Source organism: Propithecus coquereli, unplaced genomic scaffold, assembly GCF_000956105.1.
Source record: "Propithecus coquereli isolate 6110/MARCELLA unplaced genomic scaffold, Pcoq_1.0 Scaffold25, whole genome shotgun sequence".
Classification (NCBI taxonomy): Eukaryota; Metazoa; Chordata; class Mammalia; order Primates; family Indriidae; genus Propithecus; species Propithecus coquereli.
In genome coordinates, this window is record NW_012148063.1 from 1,621,374 (window position 1) to 1,640,425 (window position 19,052).

The 19,052-nt window shown below is 35.1% G+C and overlaps 2 protein-coding genes across 2 annotated transcripts in view; both read right to left on the reverse strand.

The window, feature by feature from the left end:
• Positions 1 to 818: 818 nt before the first annotated feature.
• On the reverse strand, positions 819 to 13,586 carry MTRF1L (mitochondrial translational release factor 1-like). Its single transcript, XM_012646851.1, has 7 exons — positions 13,285 to 13,586; positions 8,671 to 8,750; positions 5,957 to 6,140; positions 5,313 to 5,476; positions 3,705 to 3,822; positions 2,366 to 2,502; positions 819 to 1,339 (listed from the first exon to the last, which is right to left on the reverse strand). Exons 1-7 carry the CDS (start codon positions 13,538 to 13,540, stop codon positions 1,139 to 1,141), a joined length of 1,140 nt encoding a protein of 379 aa, XP_012502305.1. The 5' UTR covers positions 13,541 to 13,586; the 3' UTR covers positions 819 to 1,138.
• The window catches only part of RGS17 (regulator of G-protein signaling 17), a 152,953-nt gene continuing 147,443 nt past the window's right edge, over positions 13,543 to 19,052 (reverse strand). Inside the window, exon 5 of the mRNA XM_012646784.1 lies at positions 13,543 to 13,923. Coding sequence (XP_012502238.1) covers positions 13,543 to 13,923 — 381 coding nt within the window. The remainder of the gene's footprint in view (positions 13,924 to 19,052) is intronic.

Genomic DNA, 19,052 nt, shown 5'->3' on the forward strand with positions numbered 1-19,052 from the left:
TCCTGGGTCTCCAGCATCCTGGCTCACATTGCAGATCTTGGACTTGTCACGTCAATAATCATATTAGCCAATCTTTATAATGGTTCTGCTGCTTTGGTGGTTCTGCTTCTCTGGAGAACTCTCACTAATGCAAATACCTACTGAGGCTTACTGTCCAAAAAGTTTTGCTCATACCCTACCAGGCTTCTTGCTTACCAGTCCTGACGGTTTGAGGTTCGCTGCCTGTAAGACCTGATCTACCAACTTGACACCAGCTCTGCCCCAGGACAGCCCAGGGATCCTCTCCATCGCTGTGTAGGCTGCAGCCACACCCTCTCAAATAGGCCTAAATTCACCTTGAGGAAGGGAACTCCTTCCAAGGGTGTTCTTTCCTTGGGTACTCGCTTTCAGTCCTAATGTATGAGTTCTTTTATCCCTCTTAATAGCTAACTCCATTATCAGTTAACATTTCTCTATAGAAATTAATCGTATGGTTTCTTCCTCCTGACTGGACCTTGACTGATATAGTATTTACTGTCATGTTTCATTTTATATTTGAAGTTTATTATAATCAGAGTTAAACCCAATTTTTGATTACCCATTAAATATTTACATATAACAGGACAAAGGACTATTTTCCTCTGCCTACTTCTGGTAAGGATGAGTCCAAGATTGACAGTCGTGATTACATATGGCCCCCAATTTACAGTGGTTTGACTTATGATTTTCTGACTTTACCATGGGTTTACTGGGACGTAGCCCCCCATCTTAGGTCAAGGAGCTCCTACAACTTACAAATGCGTATCTGTTTCACATCATCATAAAGATGAAAAATTGTTAGTTAAACCATCCTTAAGTAGGGGACTGTGTGCTGTGTTGTGTTGCTAGTATTAAATGAATTTAAGATATTTTTGACTTATGATGGTTTTATTGGGAAGTAGCTCCATTGTAAATGGAGGAACATCTGTATATTGTATGTTTTTTACTGATGCATTGAGAAGTATTTATATAAATTATCTAGGTCTCAAGAATATGCATATTACTTCCAACTGTGTTAATTCTTGTTTTTCAAGAGAATACAGGTGACTATTTACATACAATATGATTTGCTATAATAGAAATTTTCTAAGCTATAAAAAGTCTTTAATAACAAATCAACTTAAACTTTTTGAGAAATAATTTCTACTAAAGATTCATAATCAGCATAGTCCTTCAGTGACTGTACAAGTTCATCCAGTAGATAATCTCCTTGCATAAAAGTTTCAAGATCATGTAGTGACTTGTTTATTCTGTGATCTGTGACCCGGTTCTGTGGAAAATTATATGTTCTTATTTTCTCTGACCTTCCTTTAGTTCCAACCTGTATGTATAAAAAGAGATAATGAGATACAGTTAGATTTGGGGCAACCTCAACCTACAAGTTTAACTTACTTGGAGATTAAGTTCTTGATTTATAACATGAATCAAAATGTAAGAAACAAGTTTTAAACATTTTGAATCCCCAAATGACATGAGAACATGATACAGAAAAAAGAACATAGGCTTTAAAATCAGACAGATCAATATTGAGTCCTATCTTTGCCATTTCAGTGCTTTATGACTTCAGGCAATTCACCTCAACTTTAAACTTTAGTTTCCCCATCTAAAAATACAATTATCTACTACACAGTGATGACGTATCTTCTCTGCATTAATGTAGTCATCTTCAGTGGTGTGAAGGTGAATTCCCCATAATGAGGAATTTTTTTTTTTTTTTTTTTGAGACAGGGTCTCTCTCTGTTGCCTGGGGTGCAGTGCATTGATATCATCATAGCTCACTGCAACCTCCAACTCCCAGGCTCAAGAGATCCTCTGGCCTCAGCCTCCCGAGTCGCTGAGAGTACAGGCGTGCAGCACTGTGCCTGGGTAATTTTTTTTCTGGTTTGTTGTAGAGATGGGGTCTCGCTATGTTACTCAGGCTGGTCTTGAATTCCTAACCTCAAGCAATCCTCTTGCACCTTGGGCCTCCCAAAGTACTAGGGTTACGGGCGTGAGCCACTGCATCCAGCCCATATTGAGGAATTCTTCAAAGGCTCTAGAGTTATAAAATTAAATACTAACCAGGAAGAAAGTAAGTTCAGTACACTTTCCAACTTTCTTGCTTTTATAATTTCGAAGGATTAAAAATGAAGAGAGACTCTATCGTTTTTTAGTAACTTTAAAAGTCTGACAAAAATGCCTTTGAATGTAGAAAACAGGGTAGAGATGTTAAGATTTCTATAAAACAAGCACAACCCTTAAACTACTTGAATTTTTTATTTTGACAGATATTAAAACAATTTTGACATTTATAAAAACTGAGTTATCTAAAATTTTTGTTTGAACACATTTTTAAAATTCATTTTACCTGAATCTTTCTAGCATTGTATCTTTTACTTGTTTCTTCTTCTAGATACATGCTGTACAGTTTTGCACGTAACTTTTTCATAGCCATCTCTCTATTTTTCAGCTGAGATCTCTCTTGTTGGCATTCAGAAACAACACCTGAATAGTGTTATGAGAATTAAAGAGTTTTAATAAAAAATTCTTCTTTATTTTTTATCAAGGAATACTCCTTTTCTTTCTTATCTTTTTCTTCTTCCTTTATAAATGGAAAAAAACAGGACTCTAATAAAAAACTATAAACTTAATAATTTGTACAGTTTATCAGAAAAATGAAAATTTAAGTTTGAGCTGTAGCACAAAGTATTTCCATATTGAAGGCATACACACTAAACAATAAGCATAAGTCATTTAATATGGATTGTTCTCCCTCAGCTAGCCACTAAAAGGTTTTTAATGTAATAACTACTAGAAGTTAGATATCCTATTAGTAGAGATAATCACTATTAATATTTTTGAGGATTTCCATTTTTTTCCCTATTCCTGTTTATATACCCTGTATTACCTAAGACATCACCAAGTTTAACATAAGGATTTTTCTATAACTAAAAGAACAAAATCATAGCAATCCAGCACTCCCAACCAGTATTGGTTAATGAGAATTATGCCAATTTGAGATCAGTCATAGTAAGAGATTCTTGTATTCTTTTATATTCTTTCTAGATAACTGAGGCTTGCTATCCATATACTCTTTATCACCTGTAAATCATTACAGCAATATTTGTGAAACACATTTAGTTCTGCCTACTAGTATGCTGAAGACTCTTAAGAAAGACTGAGATGCAATCTCTTTGCGTTAACTATCTAGAATCAGATTCCCTGGAGGTGGGTGAATGAAATTAACGGGAAGAAACAAAACCTTGAATGTGTGTATGTTTCTAGGTAGGAGGTCCAATGCTTTCACTTTTCACAGGAGTCCGTGTTCCCCTCCCCCTGACAAAAGACTAAGAACCAGTGATTTAGTGCATTTTCTGATAAAGAACCTATAATTACTTTACTGTGAGGATTTTTTTTTTTAAATAGCTAAAACTATTAAGTGTAAACTTCAGAAGGCCACCTGGAAGGACTACCCACACCTTCTACTCATAGTCACTAACATGGAAACTCCCTGGGTTTAGATCCCTCTCTCTTCAAAATTATCCAACAGAATATCAGCTAAAGATTCTAAAATCAAGTATTTAATACCAATTCTTAGTTGTATACATTCCTCTGGTAATTGAGGATCTACTTCAATGGGAAATTAGTCAAGTCATTCAGAAATTGATTTCTTTCTTCAGTGTTACATTGAAGGAGTAAGTACATACCTGTTGGAAGGTGAACTATCCGGACAGCACTGTCCGTGGTGTTTACATGCTGCCCCCCAGCTCCACTGGCTCGCTTAGTGTCAATTCTCAAATCTTTAGGATTAATCACCAGGTTAATCTATACAGAAGAAGAAAAGTTGGCATTTTAAAAAATTACATATATCAATTGTATAAAGGCAAGAACTACCCATTTATAAATGCATGTCATGTACCGAATTTATACAAGATTTATAAGGTTTAAGAATAGAAAGTAGTTGGAATTTTTAAACTCTTTTCCTTTTTGGAAGAGTAGGGAATCAAAACAAAACATCATACAAGATGAAAACAAACCTGCCCTAATCCTCATAAAATGAGACTCTCTTTAAATTAGTCCCTTCTTACCACAGGAACAGCAGAACTTGTTAATAGCTACTGTCAGAAATGTCAATATATGAACTAAAGTGAGACTCTCTAGAATTTTTCTGAGTTTAAAAAGACTAGCAGAGGAAAAAAACAATGCTAGCTTGACAACTACAGGAAGGGTTTATGTTGTTTAATTTCAAACATATTTGGAGGCAGAAGTGAGGTGAATGGCCAAGAAGTCATGGTTATAGACTCCATTCATGAATACACTGGGATCTATGTCAAGACAATCCTCTGTCCTGGTAGCCACCAGCAAAAGCACTCAAGTTTAAATAGTATTTTTTCATGAAAAACTATGAACCACTCTATGCCATTTCAACAACCCTGCAGTAAGAATCCTACCATTCCCTAGGCCCTCAAGTCTCCCCACGTGACTCCCTTTTATGTTTGCTAGAAGAATTAGATGATATATGGACCTCAGTCTTCCATCTTTCTTGAAAACGCTCTCCCTTAACTACTTACTTTCTCATCTAGGCCTCACGAAAATTTGATCTAAAGAAACCAGCAAGATGTAAAGACAGGAACTCCATTAACTCTATTAGAGTCTAATAGGACTTTTTCCCAAAATTAATATAAAAACCCTCAAACTTCCTTCTCCTCAAAGCATTCATACTTCATTCTCAAAACAAAATCAAATATTTCCTACCACTTTTCAGCAGAAGGGAAATAAAGCAAAAGAACTTCTAAACTAAGTTATCTTACCAATATGGATTGAGAATTTGCTTTGTGAGAATAAAGTATACTCATTATGAACACTATAACAATATATTTCAATTTTGATGTGATTGGGTTATGAAATAGCAATTCTGTTAAGTAATTACCATGTTAAAATAGGATTCTTGCTATTGATACCCTGGGAACCAGTCACACAAAGTTATTATGAAGGCAACCAGTCCATGTTTAAATATGTTATTACTTCACCTGTAGAAATGGCCACACAATGACTACATTAGCGGAGAAAAAGTCATACATAGACAATGCAAGATTGGATCATTTATAAATCCTTAATTCTGATCAGCTATTGTAAAATTGTAGTTTTTGGACTGAGATAATAGATTATCAAAAACAACTCAAAATACATAAGGAAGACCAAATGATAAAAAGAAAGGAGATACTCAATTCAGTAAGGTCTGAGTAAACTCTGGAGGCAAGACATTGTGCTTGGCCCAGAATTCCAAGGAGAGGGAGAGGCTTATTATGCCTTACCTCAGTAGGCTGGGGTAATATTGCCACAGTCATGGTGCTAGTATGGATGCGGCCTTGCTTCTCTGTCTTTGGCACTCTTTGTACTCTGTGCACACCTCCTTCAAATTTCATATGCTTATAGGCTTCTGAACCCCCAATGCTGGCAGATGCATGTCTAAGGCCACCTTGAAAATATAGGGAAAACAGAATTCTTTTTATTATTGCTTACATTTATAAATAATTGACCATCACATCTACTATTTTGAAATATATTTAAATGAGTCACAAAAGGATATAAGCACAGAGATTATAAAACATTAAAATAGTGTTTTACACTTAATCTTTATTGCTTACAGTTATTAAATATAAAGCATTTATGGGACTAATGAACTGATGTCAATAACACATCTAAAAGACCACTTTTAAAGACCATTAGTAATTCAATGGTTCATATTACTGAATGACTATCCATTACATTTTACAGGCCATTTCAAAATTGGTATATTTGCATTCAAATTTATTAGCTAAATGATGAGCATAAAACTACACAAGCTTCCTTACAATTAAGTTCCAAAGCCTAGTCATGATCTCCCCCACCCTTTTCCTAAGACATGTGTAGATAAAATCTATACTTTTATCTAAAACAAATTGAGCAGTTCACTGACCTATTTCACTTGGAAAATATTCCAGGGTTTCAAAATGCCATCTTTTAAAAGCAGCATATTGCTGATACATTTCAAATATCTCTGAAGTGAACAACATTGCCTCCTGACCCCCAACTCCTGCAGTCACCTCCAGGATCAAATCGTTTTCATCTGTTTCTTCTGAGGGAACCAAAAGTAAGATAATCTGTAAATACAAAAATATCACCCCTCCTATATTAAAAATTATTTTAAATGTACCATCCAAAAAGCTAAATGATTAGATTCAGGAATTTTAAATAGTTTCTTTAAGCAAATAATATTGCTGAGTACTGTTCAACCATCTTGCCAGTCAGAACCATGTAATACATAACTCCCATAAAGTATTAATGTTACAAATGTATTATAGATGGTATAAGATTCAGCTAAAACTTACAGGCTTGTTTTATTCGAGTTCTTGTATGCTTTATATCAATTCTCTACTCAGTTAACAAGAATTAAGTGCTAGCTGTGAGTAGGACATTATACCGTGTGTAGAATGCAAAAGAAGATTCTAGTCTATCCTTTTGAAATTTAAGGCCTAACGCAGAAAAACTAAAACATTCAAGATTGCATTTGTATTTGTTTTAAGCTTCCTTAATACAGAAGAGAAATTTGTAATTTTGAAACTGAAAAAGGCCCCTAGAGATGATCTGGTCCATCCAGTTCCCTCATTTTACATGTAAAAGAAACTGAGGTTAAGGGAGATTAAATTACTTGTTAAGGGGCAAAGTGTTAGTTACTGTCCTAGCAGGCACAAGAACGTAAATCTTTGTGCCCAGATCATCTTCCTACCAGTGCAATAGTATGTTTCGCACCTAAGTTTGTACCAATTACAGGGATCTAGAATAAAGGCTTCTTAGATTAGGTCAGTAAGAAAAGCTACCAACAGTTACTGGTTCTTTAATATATGGCAGGTATTCTGCTAAGCACTATACATACTTTAATTCTTTTTGTTTATTTGTTGTTTTAAGAGAGAGGATTTCACCCAAGCTGGAGTGCAGTGGCACAATCATAGCTCACTGCAGCCTCAAATTTCTGGCCTCAAGTGATCCTCCTTCCTTGGCCTTCCAAAGTGCTGGGATTACAGGCATGGGCCACTGTGCCAGGCCACATTAATTCTTAAAACAATCTTGGGTAGGTACTATTAACAGTTCTACATTAAGATGTGAAACTAAGTTAAGAGGGGTTGATCTTAATCTAGTTAATCTAGTCACCCAACATTATACAACTAGAAAGTGGAAGACGTGGAACTGAAACCAAGTGTACCTGAGTTCTAAACTGTCACACTTCACCTTGGTCAGGAGCTGTACTTATTACTACTTTTCCATCTCTCTATCCTATGCTAATACAATGTGATCGTTCACATCTTGAACTAACAATAGAGTTCACTTCTCTTTGTTGGTTAGTAGCCACTGAACTGTGTAACCTTTAACACATATGTCCTTCTAATTCACAAAAAATTTAGAAAATGGGTAAAAGGCAAGCTACATTAGACTTTTCACCCTATAGTGGAACTCTCCCTCTCGAGTAGGTTCTAGGGACATTAATTTTTAATAATTTTCACATTTGGCTAAAGAAGAGGCAGAATCTCAAAACTAAGCATTCCCTTCCCTGGCTCCTTCCTCACTTTAGCATGTTCTTTCACTTATTATCCTGAGATAACTGCTGTCAACTTTTAATTTCTGCTTTACAGAATTAGCAAAGAATGATTCTAATTTCATGATTGTTCTTCATCTAATTCCTATATGTTCTCCTGCAGTTCTCCTGGATGTAAACCAAAGCAATATAATTCAGTTCTTAAAATCCTAAGGGCCTATTCTTGGTCTGGCATTCTCACAATGCCAGAGACAAAAAATAAATATTCCTGCCCCTGAGGAGCTCAGTCTACCATCACTCAGTAACCTCTTCTACCCAGTACTTACCTAAACCCCCTTAACACATTGACTGCCACACTAGAAAATTTTTTTCCTTCAGGCCACGGTGTTTTATTACGAAAATACAATACAAAATTCGAAAACAAAATTATCCTTTCTAATTTAATGAAAAATTTGTTATTTTTTATCGTTTTCTGTGCGTGAGTTATATGCAACTTGAAAAATAGTTCACACAGCTCCCAAGGTGAAGAGACGTGAGTTACATATGCTTCACAAGGCCCCAGACTCAAAACTAGCATGAGTTAAATACAACTCACAGGGCATTTCATGTGTTAAAAACCAAAAGAGGGGAGATATGCCCATATTTCATCACCTTTCCAAAAAGTGCTATCAGTGTGATATTTGTCTTTCTGTGAGAGCTCTACAGTCTTTTTTTTAAAAAAAATAGATTTAGGGGATACAAGTTGAATTCTATTACATGTATATATTGTACAGTGGTGAAGCCTGGGCTTTTAGTATACTACAATCCTTTTAATATGATTAAAACAGAACCACATGAAGTATACCTTTTCTTTCTTTAAAAACCAGTTTATTGACAGTGGTGATCATCATTTCATAGTGTATCCTTGTATCAAAACACCATATCATACACCTTAAATATATATTTTTATTTGTCAATTACACTATAATAAAGCTGGAAAATAAAAACAACCCAGTTTATTCTAAATAGTAATAAATTATGTCTTGAATTGTTTTTATAAACCTCTAATAAAACGCATAAGTAACTGCACAAATGCCTTATTTTTTGCACAAATACCATACCTGATGCTTCAACTGAGTTATTTCTTTTTGACACAAAGTTATTTCATTTTCTGCAAGTTTCCTTAAATCTTCATTCTTATCTAAGAAAAAAAAGGCAGCAGTTAAGTTGTTCTTAATTAGTATTAAATTGCCAAAAGACTTACAGTTAATAGTTTTGTTACTGTAGCTTAAGGAAAAAAGAAAATGTCTTATCTTGTCCTTTTAATAAATGCCATTAATTAAAAGTAGCATTTTATGCACTCATTTTCATAAGCGTGTGGGTGTAAAAAAAAAACAAAACTTTTTTTCTGATGATCAAAGGATAAGAAACTAAAGTCTCTATAAAAAATACAAAGAAGCTAAGCTTTTCTGTAGTTTCACCTCTGTAGTTACATTAATAAATGTTTTTCATTTTCCAACTTAGACTATACAATAAAAAATGAATACATTAGCTAGTTAGACAGAAGGGGAACAAAAGTTCCCACCAGTTAAACCAAAACTGAATTAAAATTGTGAAAGTTATTTATTGTCTTATTAGTAAATGTTTCATTAATATAAAATAAGTATCCACCCAAAAATATTTATTAGACGCTGCCTAATGTTTACAGAATCTTTACATGAAGTATTCCCCTCTCTGGCTTTACCCCTATTTTTCATTTTTGAATTCTCATTTTTTCCTTACAAAATATACTTTTTCATTCCTCTACCCTATGGACAATATGCAGCCTATAGAAAGGAGGAAGGAATAGGGAAATTTTTTAGCTATTACAAATTGGTCTCTACTCTTTGTAACAAAGTATCAGTTTGTATGCTTATCTATTAAAAAACCAACCATGCTGGGAACTGGGGATAATACACATATACGACCAGCCCTCAAGGCAGGATTATAGATAATTTTATTTTCTTCATATTTTTCTAGAGGGGAAAACTTGCAAAGAATAGCAACCTAAAACACTCTGTGACCAAATATTAAAACAGTAGCATCTTGAAGGAATTTCATTTGTTTGTTTTGGGGATGGGCAGAAAAAGGAAAGAAAGGTTAACTCACGGAGAATGACAACAGCAAACTTGAGACAAGCAAGTACAGGAAGCATCGGTGGAAATTATTTTGGCAAGTGTATGGTATGGCAGAAATTTGAATTAGGAAAAGGAAAAATGAATTCCAGCCCTAGCTCAACTGCTAAGGTGCTCTCTTAGAGCAACAAGCTCAACTTCTCTGAGTCTCAGTTATGTCAAGCATATAATGGAAGTTCTAAGGTGTCTTTCAGTTCTGAAATATGTTCTGCAAGGCTAAGAACATTGGAACTAGAGTCTAGAAGTAATTTAATCTTAATACTACCTTTTATTTAACCCAGTATTCCCAAAATATTATCATGTCAACATATAAAATTATTAATTTTTAATACCAAGCCTGAAATCTCTGTGTACTTTACACTTACAGTACATCTCAATTCAGACTAGCCACATACAGATGCTCAACAGCCATGTGTGGCTACTAACTACCCTACTGGACCACGCAGCTCTAGAGGGGTTTAGACTGAGGAGTAATTCATAGTAACATGTGAGTTCTTTAATTTCTCTTTCAATATCATAAATCAGCATATGTTTAGTGGGCACTTACTGCATGCCTGCCTTCTGCTTCCCCTCTGCCTACAAAGATAGAAAGATGTTTAGTTTCCCCATTCTGAAAGGGTCCGTTTCTTTTCAACCCCTGAAGTAACTCCATGTTGTCATCCCCTCTTTTCCCACCAAAATTTCTGGAGATAAAATGCCATATTTATTATTTTTCTGCTAACTCTAATTTACTTCTTAAGTTGTTACCACTGGATTGAATAATCATATGGACAGTGGTGATCATTTCATAATACATGCATACATCAAAACACTGCATTATCACCTAAAATATATACCATTTTTACTTGTCAATTATACTCCAATAGAACTGGAAAATAAAAACCCAGTTTATTCTAAATAGTAACAAATGAATTATTAAAATCACGAGTGACAAAACTACCAAATCTAATGACTTATTTCAGTGTGAGCTGAAAAGGCAAGCTTTTACCTTTGTAAGTCAGATAGTGACAATCCCTTACTTCATGAAATTTTCTTTAATTGGTTTCTACAGCTTCATTTATTTATCTGGTTCAAGCTCTCAAAGCTTTGCCTGTTCTTTCTTGATCTTTTATAGTTTTCTTCTCTGCCTGCTCCACAAATACTATGTATTTTTGGCACTATTAGGCTTGTTTCTATCTTCACAAATTTTCCCCGAGTATTTTCATCTACTTCTAAGGTTTTAATTTATCATGTACTATATATCCTGAGAGCTCTCATAGGATTATTCAGGCTCAATTTTTCTCCTAGGCCAGTAGTTTTTTTCTCCTAGACTAGTATGTATATCTTTATCTGAATGTCCTTCTTGTAAGTATTTTTAACTTAAAATAGCCATTCAATGCAAAACTCATCTTTTTCCTAAATTTGATCAAATGTTTATGTTTTCATTTTAATTAACAATACCACTCATGTTTTGAAGCCAGAAGCCTAATAAGACTTCTCTTAGACTACTGTCTTTCCTTCATCCTTTTCAGGACCTAAGCCACCAAATCCTGTTGTTCCCCAGAATATCTTGGGAGTCAGAACTGTGCCTGTCACCACCTCTCCCTTGGACTGTTTCAACAGCCTCCTCCCTGGCTTTTCAGCCACCAGGGCTTCTAGAGAATACTCCAGTTCATCCTCAACACTGATGCGAACATTAACTTTCTTACTTCTCTGTATAAAAACTTATGCTAACTTCCCATGGTCTATAAAAACAAATTCTTAGTCATGTAAGGTTCTTAATTGTCTTTCTAGTTTCAAGTTCCTATTACATTATCATCTCCCACACCTATTCTATGCTCCTGCCATATCGTATTTCCCATTTTGGTACCTTTACCTGTCCATGGTCACCTCTGCCTTCAATTCCCTTCTCTTGCACCACCCGACAAACTCCTGCTTACCCTTTAAGATCCTTTTAAATGCAGCCTTTGCTCTTACAACACTCTGCTCTTTACCACAAAAGTTAAACACTAATACACTTATATTTTTACTTCTTACACATCTCTCTCCCTTACCTAGGTGCTGTAAGCTCCTAAAAGTAGTTCCCTAATTTTTTGGTAATTAGTCCTGTGTGACACATAGTAAGAACTGAAGATTTGATGAATAACATTTTCTATTGTTTAAGCTGAGTTGCATTCTGTCAGCAACACCTTTCTAATAATCTGTTAGGTTCTCCATAGTTTGATTTTTTTAAATAGCTAACCCTTAAATCCACTTGGATTTTAAGTTTGGCTTAAGCTATGAAACCAACTTAATTATTCCTCAAAAGATATTTTTCCCAATGCCATTTATTAATCTTTTGTTTTTTTAAAACTCTAGGAATGCCCCTTTTCTCTTAAATCACTTTAAACTCTTCTTAACTCTCCCTTACACTACTGTGTTAGCTGCCTATTTTTCCTGGCATCTTCAGTCTCATTTCCAAGTTGGCTTCTAAACTGCCACAAATCAAGTTTCCTAAGTGACCAAACTAATTCTGTTACTCACTCCCCAATCTAAAAGCTTCTGCTGGCTCCTTTCTGCCAACAGGATAAAAACCAACCTCTTAGATTAGTATTCAATTCCCCATACAAAATGGTTCCAACCTGCCACTCCCCATAACCTCACCTCTTTTATTCTTTAGTTAACAGAGAGTACAGTGATTAAGAGCATGAGATTTGCAGCCCAATCCCAACTCCATTTCTTATAAACTGTGTAACCCTGAACCGAGTTATTTTACCTCTTTATTGCTGAGGTTCGTCTTTTGTTGCATGGGGCTAACAGTCCCTACCTCATAGTTAACTGGAGGAATTGATGCATAAAGAAAACTAAGCAAAGCCCATAGTACGGGATCAATAAAGGTTAAAACTATTATTATATCCTCTCAGGGTGGGCCTTTACATCTCTGTAATGCCTTCCCAACACTTCCTTGCTTTCCTAGTTATTTAGTTGTACATTTGTATCTGCTCTCACTTATCAGCTGTACTATATGTAATTAATTCTGTCTCCCCCAACAGACTGCGACCCTCTCTAAAGCCTTGCTACCCAAAGTGTGGTACACGGACCAGCAGTTCGGTATCCTTAGGAGCTTGTAGTAATGCAGAAACTTAAGCCCCAATTCCGGATTCAAATGCGCGCGAAACACGTGGGGAGACTTGTTTAAAATGCATATGCCTAGGTCTCAAATTCTGATTCCCAAGTCTGGTTTTAACAAATACTGCTCCTGATATATTGTAGATAGTCTCCATGCCACTTTGAGAAACATTGCGCTCAAGCCCAAAGCGACAGTGCATCATTTGTCCTTACTGAGGTAATGAGCTTCTGCCAGAGAGTATGCAACAAGCGTCAATCTAAATTCTGTGAAAGGGAGTGAAGCACGAGAGAGCCAACAGGAGAGAGGATCAAAACGCACATAATAATGTCTTGACTTTTGATCCAAAACAAAACTGCTTAAGTGAGTAGTTTCAAACGCGGGTAGAGTGTGGGCATCGCCAGTGGCTTAGTGGAAAAAGCAAACGAAGAGTCAAGAATCTGCTCTGACACCGCTCTCCTGGGCCAGGCCCTTACCGTGCAGCAGGTGCTCGGTCTCTCGCAGCTCCTGCTCCTTCTCGCTCAGCCGTTTGGCCACCGCCACCAACTCAGGCCTGACCTGCAACTGGGTTTCAGACCCTGCCTGGCGCTCAAGGAAGGTCCGCAAAGGCCCGCCGCTGGAGAACAGTTCTTCCAGTGGCAGGCTACCGTAGCTTAGAGGCCGGCGGGCCGGACCCACAGCCGGGCGGGCCCAGAGGCACCGGGCAACGCCCCACAACAGCCAGGGCCGCATCGCTACTCTGAGATCGCGGAGCACGACCAGGACAGGAAGTTCCGGACAGCAGGTCTCGCGATACCACACGGAACTCGGAAATAGGAGCGAGGGAGACCAAGGCCTGCCCTGCGCACGCGCTGTGTTATAGGGCCTCCCGGAAGCTTTGGTGGGAACTTCCGGCTAAGGCTGAAGATGCTGGAGAATTCCCGGAGGCCAAAAGTTGAGGTGGCCGAACAGAAAACAGTAGGGGCTGGGCTGTCAGCCCGTAACTGCGGGAGAACCTGGGCCTCACCAAACGTGCCCCGGCGGCATGTTGGGCTAGAAGGGGAAAGCAGCAAGTTGCCGCTCTGCTGGCGGCGAGGATTTGTTTCCCAAGCACTGAATGGGGAGTTCAAGAACCTCTGCAGGGACAGAGGTCACAGCCACCGAAGTCTGTCCCTAGTGCCAGCCTAGCCCTTAGTCTCCAAGAGCGAACTTAAGGATGGTTGTGTGTGTGTGTGTGTGTGTTCATTTCTTTTCCTTCTTTCCTGCTCATGTTTCTCTTTTCCACGGTGGGTCAGGTTCATGTTAGTGAGGACGTGACAAGTGTATTCTAAGACAACCGAATAAATTTACAAAATCTACGTTCCTGCCTGCATCTGCCTCGTAACTGAGTTGTTTTCAAAAGACTTTCTTCCTCACCTGCACGTTCCTTTTCCCAGTTTCCGCCCGCTACTTTTTAAAGAGGTTGGGTGAATCCGTGTTAGACAAACTACAGCACAACAAAACCTTCAAAGGTGGCCCAAACCCCATCCCTTAGCAAAAAACTGCACATAGCAGATAGGTGTCAGGAATAGTAAAGTTTATTGGTATAATGCTTTGCAATTTTCAAAAGATCTAGTCACAGTCTAGCACAGAAACGGAGGTGATGGATTTAATACAAGCAAGACCGTCCTGGGAATGAAAGGGCTGAGGGCTCGATGTGGAAAATACATATTGCCTGGTTTGGTCAGGGTCTATTAAATGCTGTTTCGCTGTTGAGAGAAAGGACATATTGAAAGAGCTTCTAAATTAGTTTTAAAAAATTAAATAAGAAAAAATGAGGTCTCTTAACAAGGTTAAAATAGCCTTGCATCATTTAATCAGAACTATTGAGGTTAAGCATAAAATTCTTAGAAAAATGAGTTTGCATTGCCTCTCTATTCTTCCCTTACCATTGCATACAAATGCAGAGTGATGTGGAAGAATGAAATGACTCCCCAAATAACAGAAAGCAAAAATAATTTTGTTATTTAAAAGCTCCAACTAATTACCTCAAATCTTCATTTTACTGTGTGTATTCAAGCTACACTACTTTATAAAATTGTTTTGCTATAAGATAGTGTTTGAATCTCATTTTACTTTAATTCTGATCTGAGTATAAAAAAAGACTGGTCAGACTGTTTACATCTCTATTAGGAATAGTTATTTCACAAGTCTAAACTCAACTTTGAATTTTTTTTAACCATAGAAATGGTGGGAGTCATTTGAACTCAACATGATAAATCTTTTCAGGTGAATTTTCAAAACATAACTTATTTCAAGAATATGTTTTATTATTTATAAAACGTGCAAAATTATAATAAGCAATAGCCTTATAGAACAATGTAAAGAATCTAGCCAGAATTTATTATTTTCTCTCAGGTGTCTAAGCATTTTGAGTAACACATATAAGTGTACCTTTTATTCCTATAGTGTTATACTAATGAGGAAACAGTAACTTGTCTAAGGATACATTGGTGATTTCTTTATTAATTCAAAACACTTTAAGAAAGTCAGTGTATGCATATGCATTTTACAGTAATCTCCACAGGTTTCCACAATATTGTCAAATGAAAACAGCTGTAGTGTGATTTACTTTGAAAATTCAAAAGAAATATACCAGTTTGAGACATCTGAATTTTCTTACATTATTGACATGCTCAAATTTTATTACATGGTGAAAATTCTAGCATTTTCAGGGAGTATATTATGGTACACAGGTAAAATGATAAAATAGATCCAAGGAAGGAGGAATAAAAACCCAGAACAACTTAAATTGGAGGAACCATAATCTACATTATCTATTCAATTTATGAGTACCTGTATTATTCTGACATTGCAAAATAACCAAGCATGGTGCCTCTTAAGTTGTATTCATGCATTCAAAACTTCTTTATAGTCCACTAATAAATATTGGTAGAGTCCAATATATGGGTATAGATGGTTAAGTGTAATGAACATGGTAGTAAAAAATTATACACCTTCAATATGATAAATTTTACAGACTCAAACACATTGAAATGCTTTTTTAATATTTAGCAAACATTTAAAAATCATAAACAAGAAACATTGTACTTATGACAAATAGGTTAAAGCCAGGGGAGAAAAATACCAAGTATTTTACATTGTTTTAATAATCAATATTCATTTTTCAGTGGAAGGCATTATAGAGGAGCACTAAGCAAAATGGTTATCAATTTAAATTACTTCTTATGACAATGAGTAAGACCAAGATCTTTAATATACAAAATGTGTAGAGGATTAAGGTAATTATATATGTAATTCAAGGGAAAAATTTACTTTCACCTCTATTAAGTTAATATTCAAACTAAGACTTTTGGAGTTTTATTTTTCCATTTCACTATTCAGTTCATTGTATTTTCTTAATAGCATTTGTTAGCAATCATTTAATGGAACCTAATATTAGTGTTAAGGAATCTGCTCAGATTGTTTCAGCTCAGTGTAAACGTCCAGAAAATTTATCTTCAATACAATCTCTTAAAAAATGTATTTCTTTACAGTGGAGAAACCTAATAGATGCTAACTCATTCAGGTGATCAAGGTTCAAATTAACAGTTAAGGGGAGCCTAAAGTTTATGAAACTGTCACAGCTAAAAGCCGTCATGATGACGGCATGTACCTGTGATACCTTGTGATGAGAATGGCACTTTATCTCTGTGGTCTTCCTTCAGAAAACCAAAACCCTCATCTAATCATGAGAAAAACATCAGTCAAATCCCAAAAGAGGGACATTCTACAAAATACCAGACCAATACTCCTCAAAACTGTCAAAGCTGTCAAAAATAAGGTAAGTTTGAGAAACTGTTACAGTTAAGAGGAACCTAAGAAGATGTGACAACTAAATGTAATGTGGTATCTGAATGGGATCTTGGGACAGAAAAAGCACATTAGGTAAAAACTAAGGAAATCAGAACAAAGTATGGACTTAATGAATCAATATTGGTTCATTAATTTTGACATATATCTCATAGATGTGGGATATATGGAACTTCTCTGTACTAGCTTTGCAGTTTTTCCGTAAATCTTAAACTATTCTAAAATAAAAGGTTTAATGAAAAGTTTTATTAACACATTACCACCTTTTATCAATTTTTTATTTTCATGGTAAAATTGTTAAAGAAAATCATATGACCTTAACATTAAAAATAATGTTTTTTGATGGTCAATCTCTTATACTTTAGTTTTAGCTCTATCACCCATTTATATATTTGGCAAATGACTTGATATTTATATTATTCCTATCCTTGGGAATGTTGTTTTATTTCCTTTGGAAATAAAAAATTTAAATGATTTGTCTTATTTAAATTTTAGTTTTAACCTACAACACACTCTTTCTCTCTCTTTCTTGTATGTGTGATTGAAAGAAACATTTCTAGACTGTAGATTTGATGTGATGTTGGCGACCTGAAAATAGTAATTTTGAATCACATTATTGAGCAAAGCAGTAACATTGATATAGCCCCCATCTTAAAATAAGATTGATTGTATAATATTTTGATGAATAATTAATCAGATTTTTAAAGTATGTTTTGAAAATAGTAGGACAAAAGTGCAATAAAATGACATTTAATACAGACATTCCTGAAAAGTAGTAACTATTGAACTGAAGAACTTTGATATTATATGTCACACTTTATTCTTTCCATGTTCATTTTATTAAATGCTAATGGCCATCCTGTAAATGATTATATTCCTCATTTGCAGAATAGGAAACATTTATCTCAGAGGAGATAAATGATTTGCCCAAAGTCACATGAGACAGAAATGTAACTTGAAATCAAATTTGTAATTCAAAGTTCCTGATGTTTTAATACACTATGCTCCATATATCAATCTGTGGACATACATTTCCATTAGTAAGCATTGTACATAGCATCCTTTTAATACAGTAATGAGAGCTAGATCTTTAGAAAGGAAATGTATCTAAGCCTAGGACAGAAAAACAATCTGTTTAACTATTATTCTAAAATATTTATTCCTAACTGTTTAAAAGCTGTAATGCTGTGACAGTTAGGTATAAGTCATCAGTTTTAAAATTCTGAAATTTCTGAAATGGTAAAGAGACTTAATATGAGAAATAATGAGGGAAGAATAAATTTCAGGTAAACATATGATGTATTAAAAAATATTACATTTGGTTATCATCATCAGTGCTTAATAGCATTACTTTTCTCTGCTCATCTTAGAGTTTTTGTCATAGAAATAAAATTAATTCCCAATCTAGGAGCTATTATCAGAGCAGTACTTTGCCTTCCATCGTCTTTTAATTAGAGACAATGTCTTGAATATCACCTTGAATTTATCTGAAAACATGTCACTTGGGCTGGAGAGGACTATATTTGTAAGAGTAATAATTTTTAAAATACTTATAAAGAAATCAAAGTCTGGTATTGATCATTCTGTGCACTGTTGTGTATTGCAAGGATATTGTAAGTGTTGCATAGAAAATCTGAAACAAATTTTTGCTATCAGTTTTATTGATAAATATTTGCAAATGTAGCAAGTGAGGAATTACTAAATTTTTTACAGATGAATACTCTTTTCTCAGAAAAACAAATACTTTATATTCGTCAGAAATTTAGAAACCGAAAGACACTCAAATATAAGTGTGAAATATATTTTGAAAGTTAGAGTCATAAACTGTCAATGTATACAGATGGGCAAGGAAATTTTCTGAAAATAGCTTTACAACCTTTCAAAGTAATTTGCCAGTATATCAAGCTAAAAATATTCCAAATACATGTTTGATAAAGTTCTATCTATAGATATTTTCTATTTCTTTAATAAATTTTAGGTGGTTTTCAAAAGGGTTCTTATTTTTCTATTTTCCAATTGTATTGTACTTTCTTCCTTTTACATTTCTTCACCAAAGCATCTGATGATTGGTATTTTTTGCAAATGTAATTTGTCACAATTACAATATGATTTATTTTTTCAGTATAAGTTAAAGGTGTATAAATTATGGATAAACTCAAAATCAGGTATTATTTTAAATCAGCTTAATGGGATGAACATGTATTTTTCCCCCTAATAAATAAACATTATTTACCTATTTCTATAGTCCTTTTGCAAAACTGAACTTTATTTATCAGACAAATAAATAATACACATTTCATTCTGTAACTCAGAACATAGGCAGCATTAAAGAATACTAATAAACACCCCATGCACCATGACCAAATATCAGAACTGGTCATTCTATGTACATACTTTAAGAATTTTTAAAAAA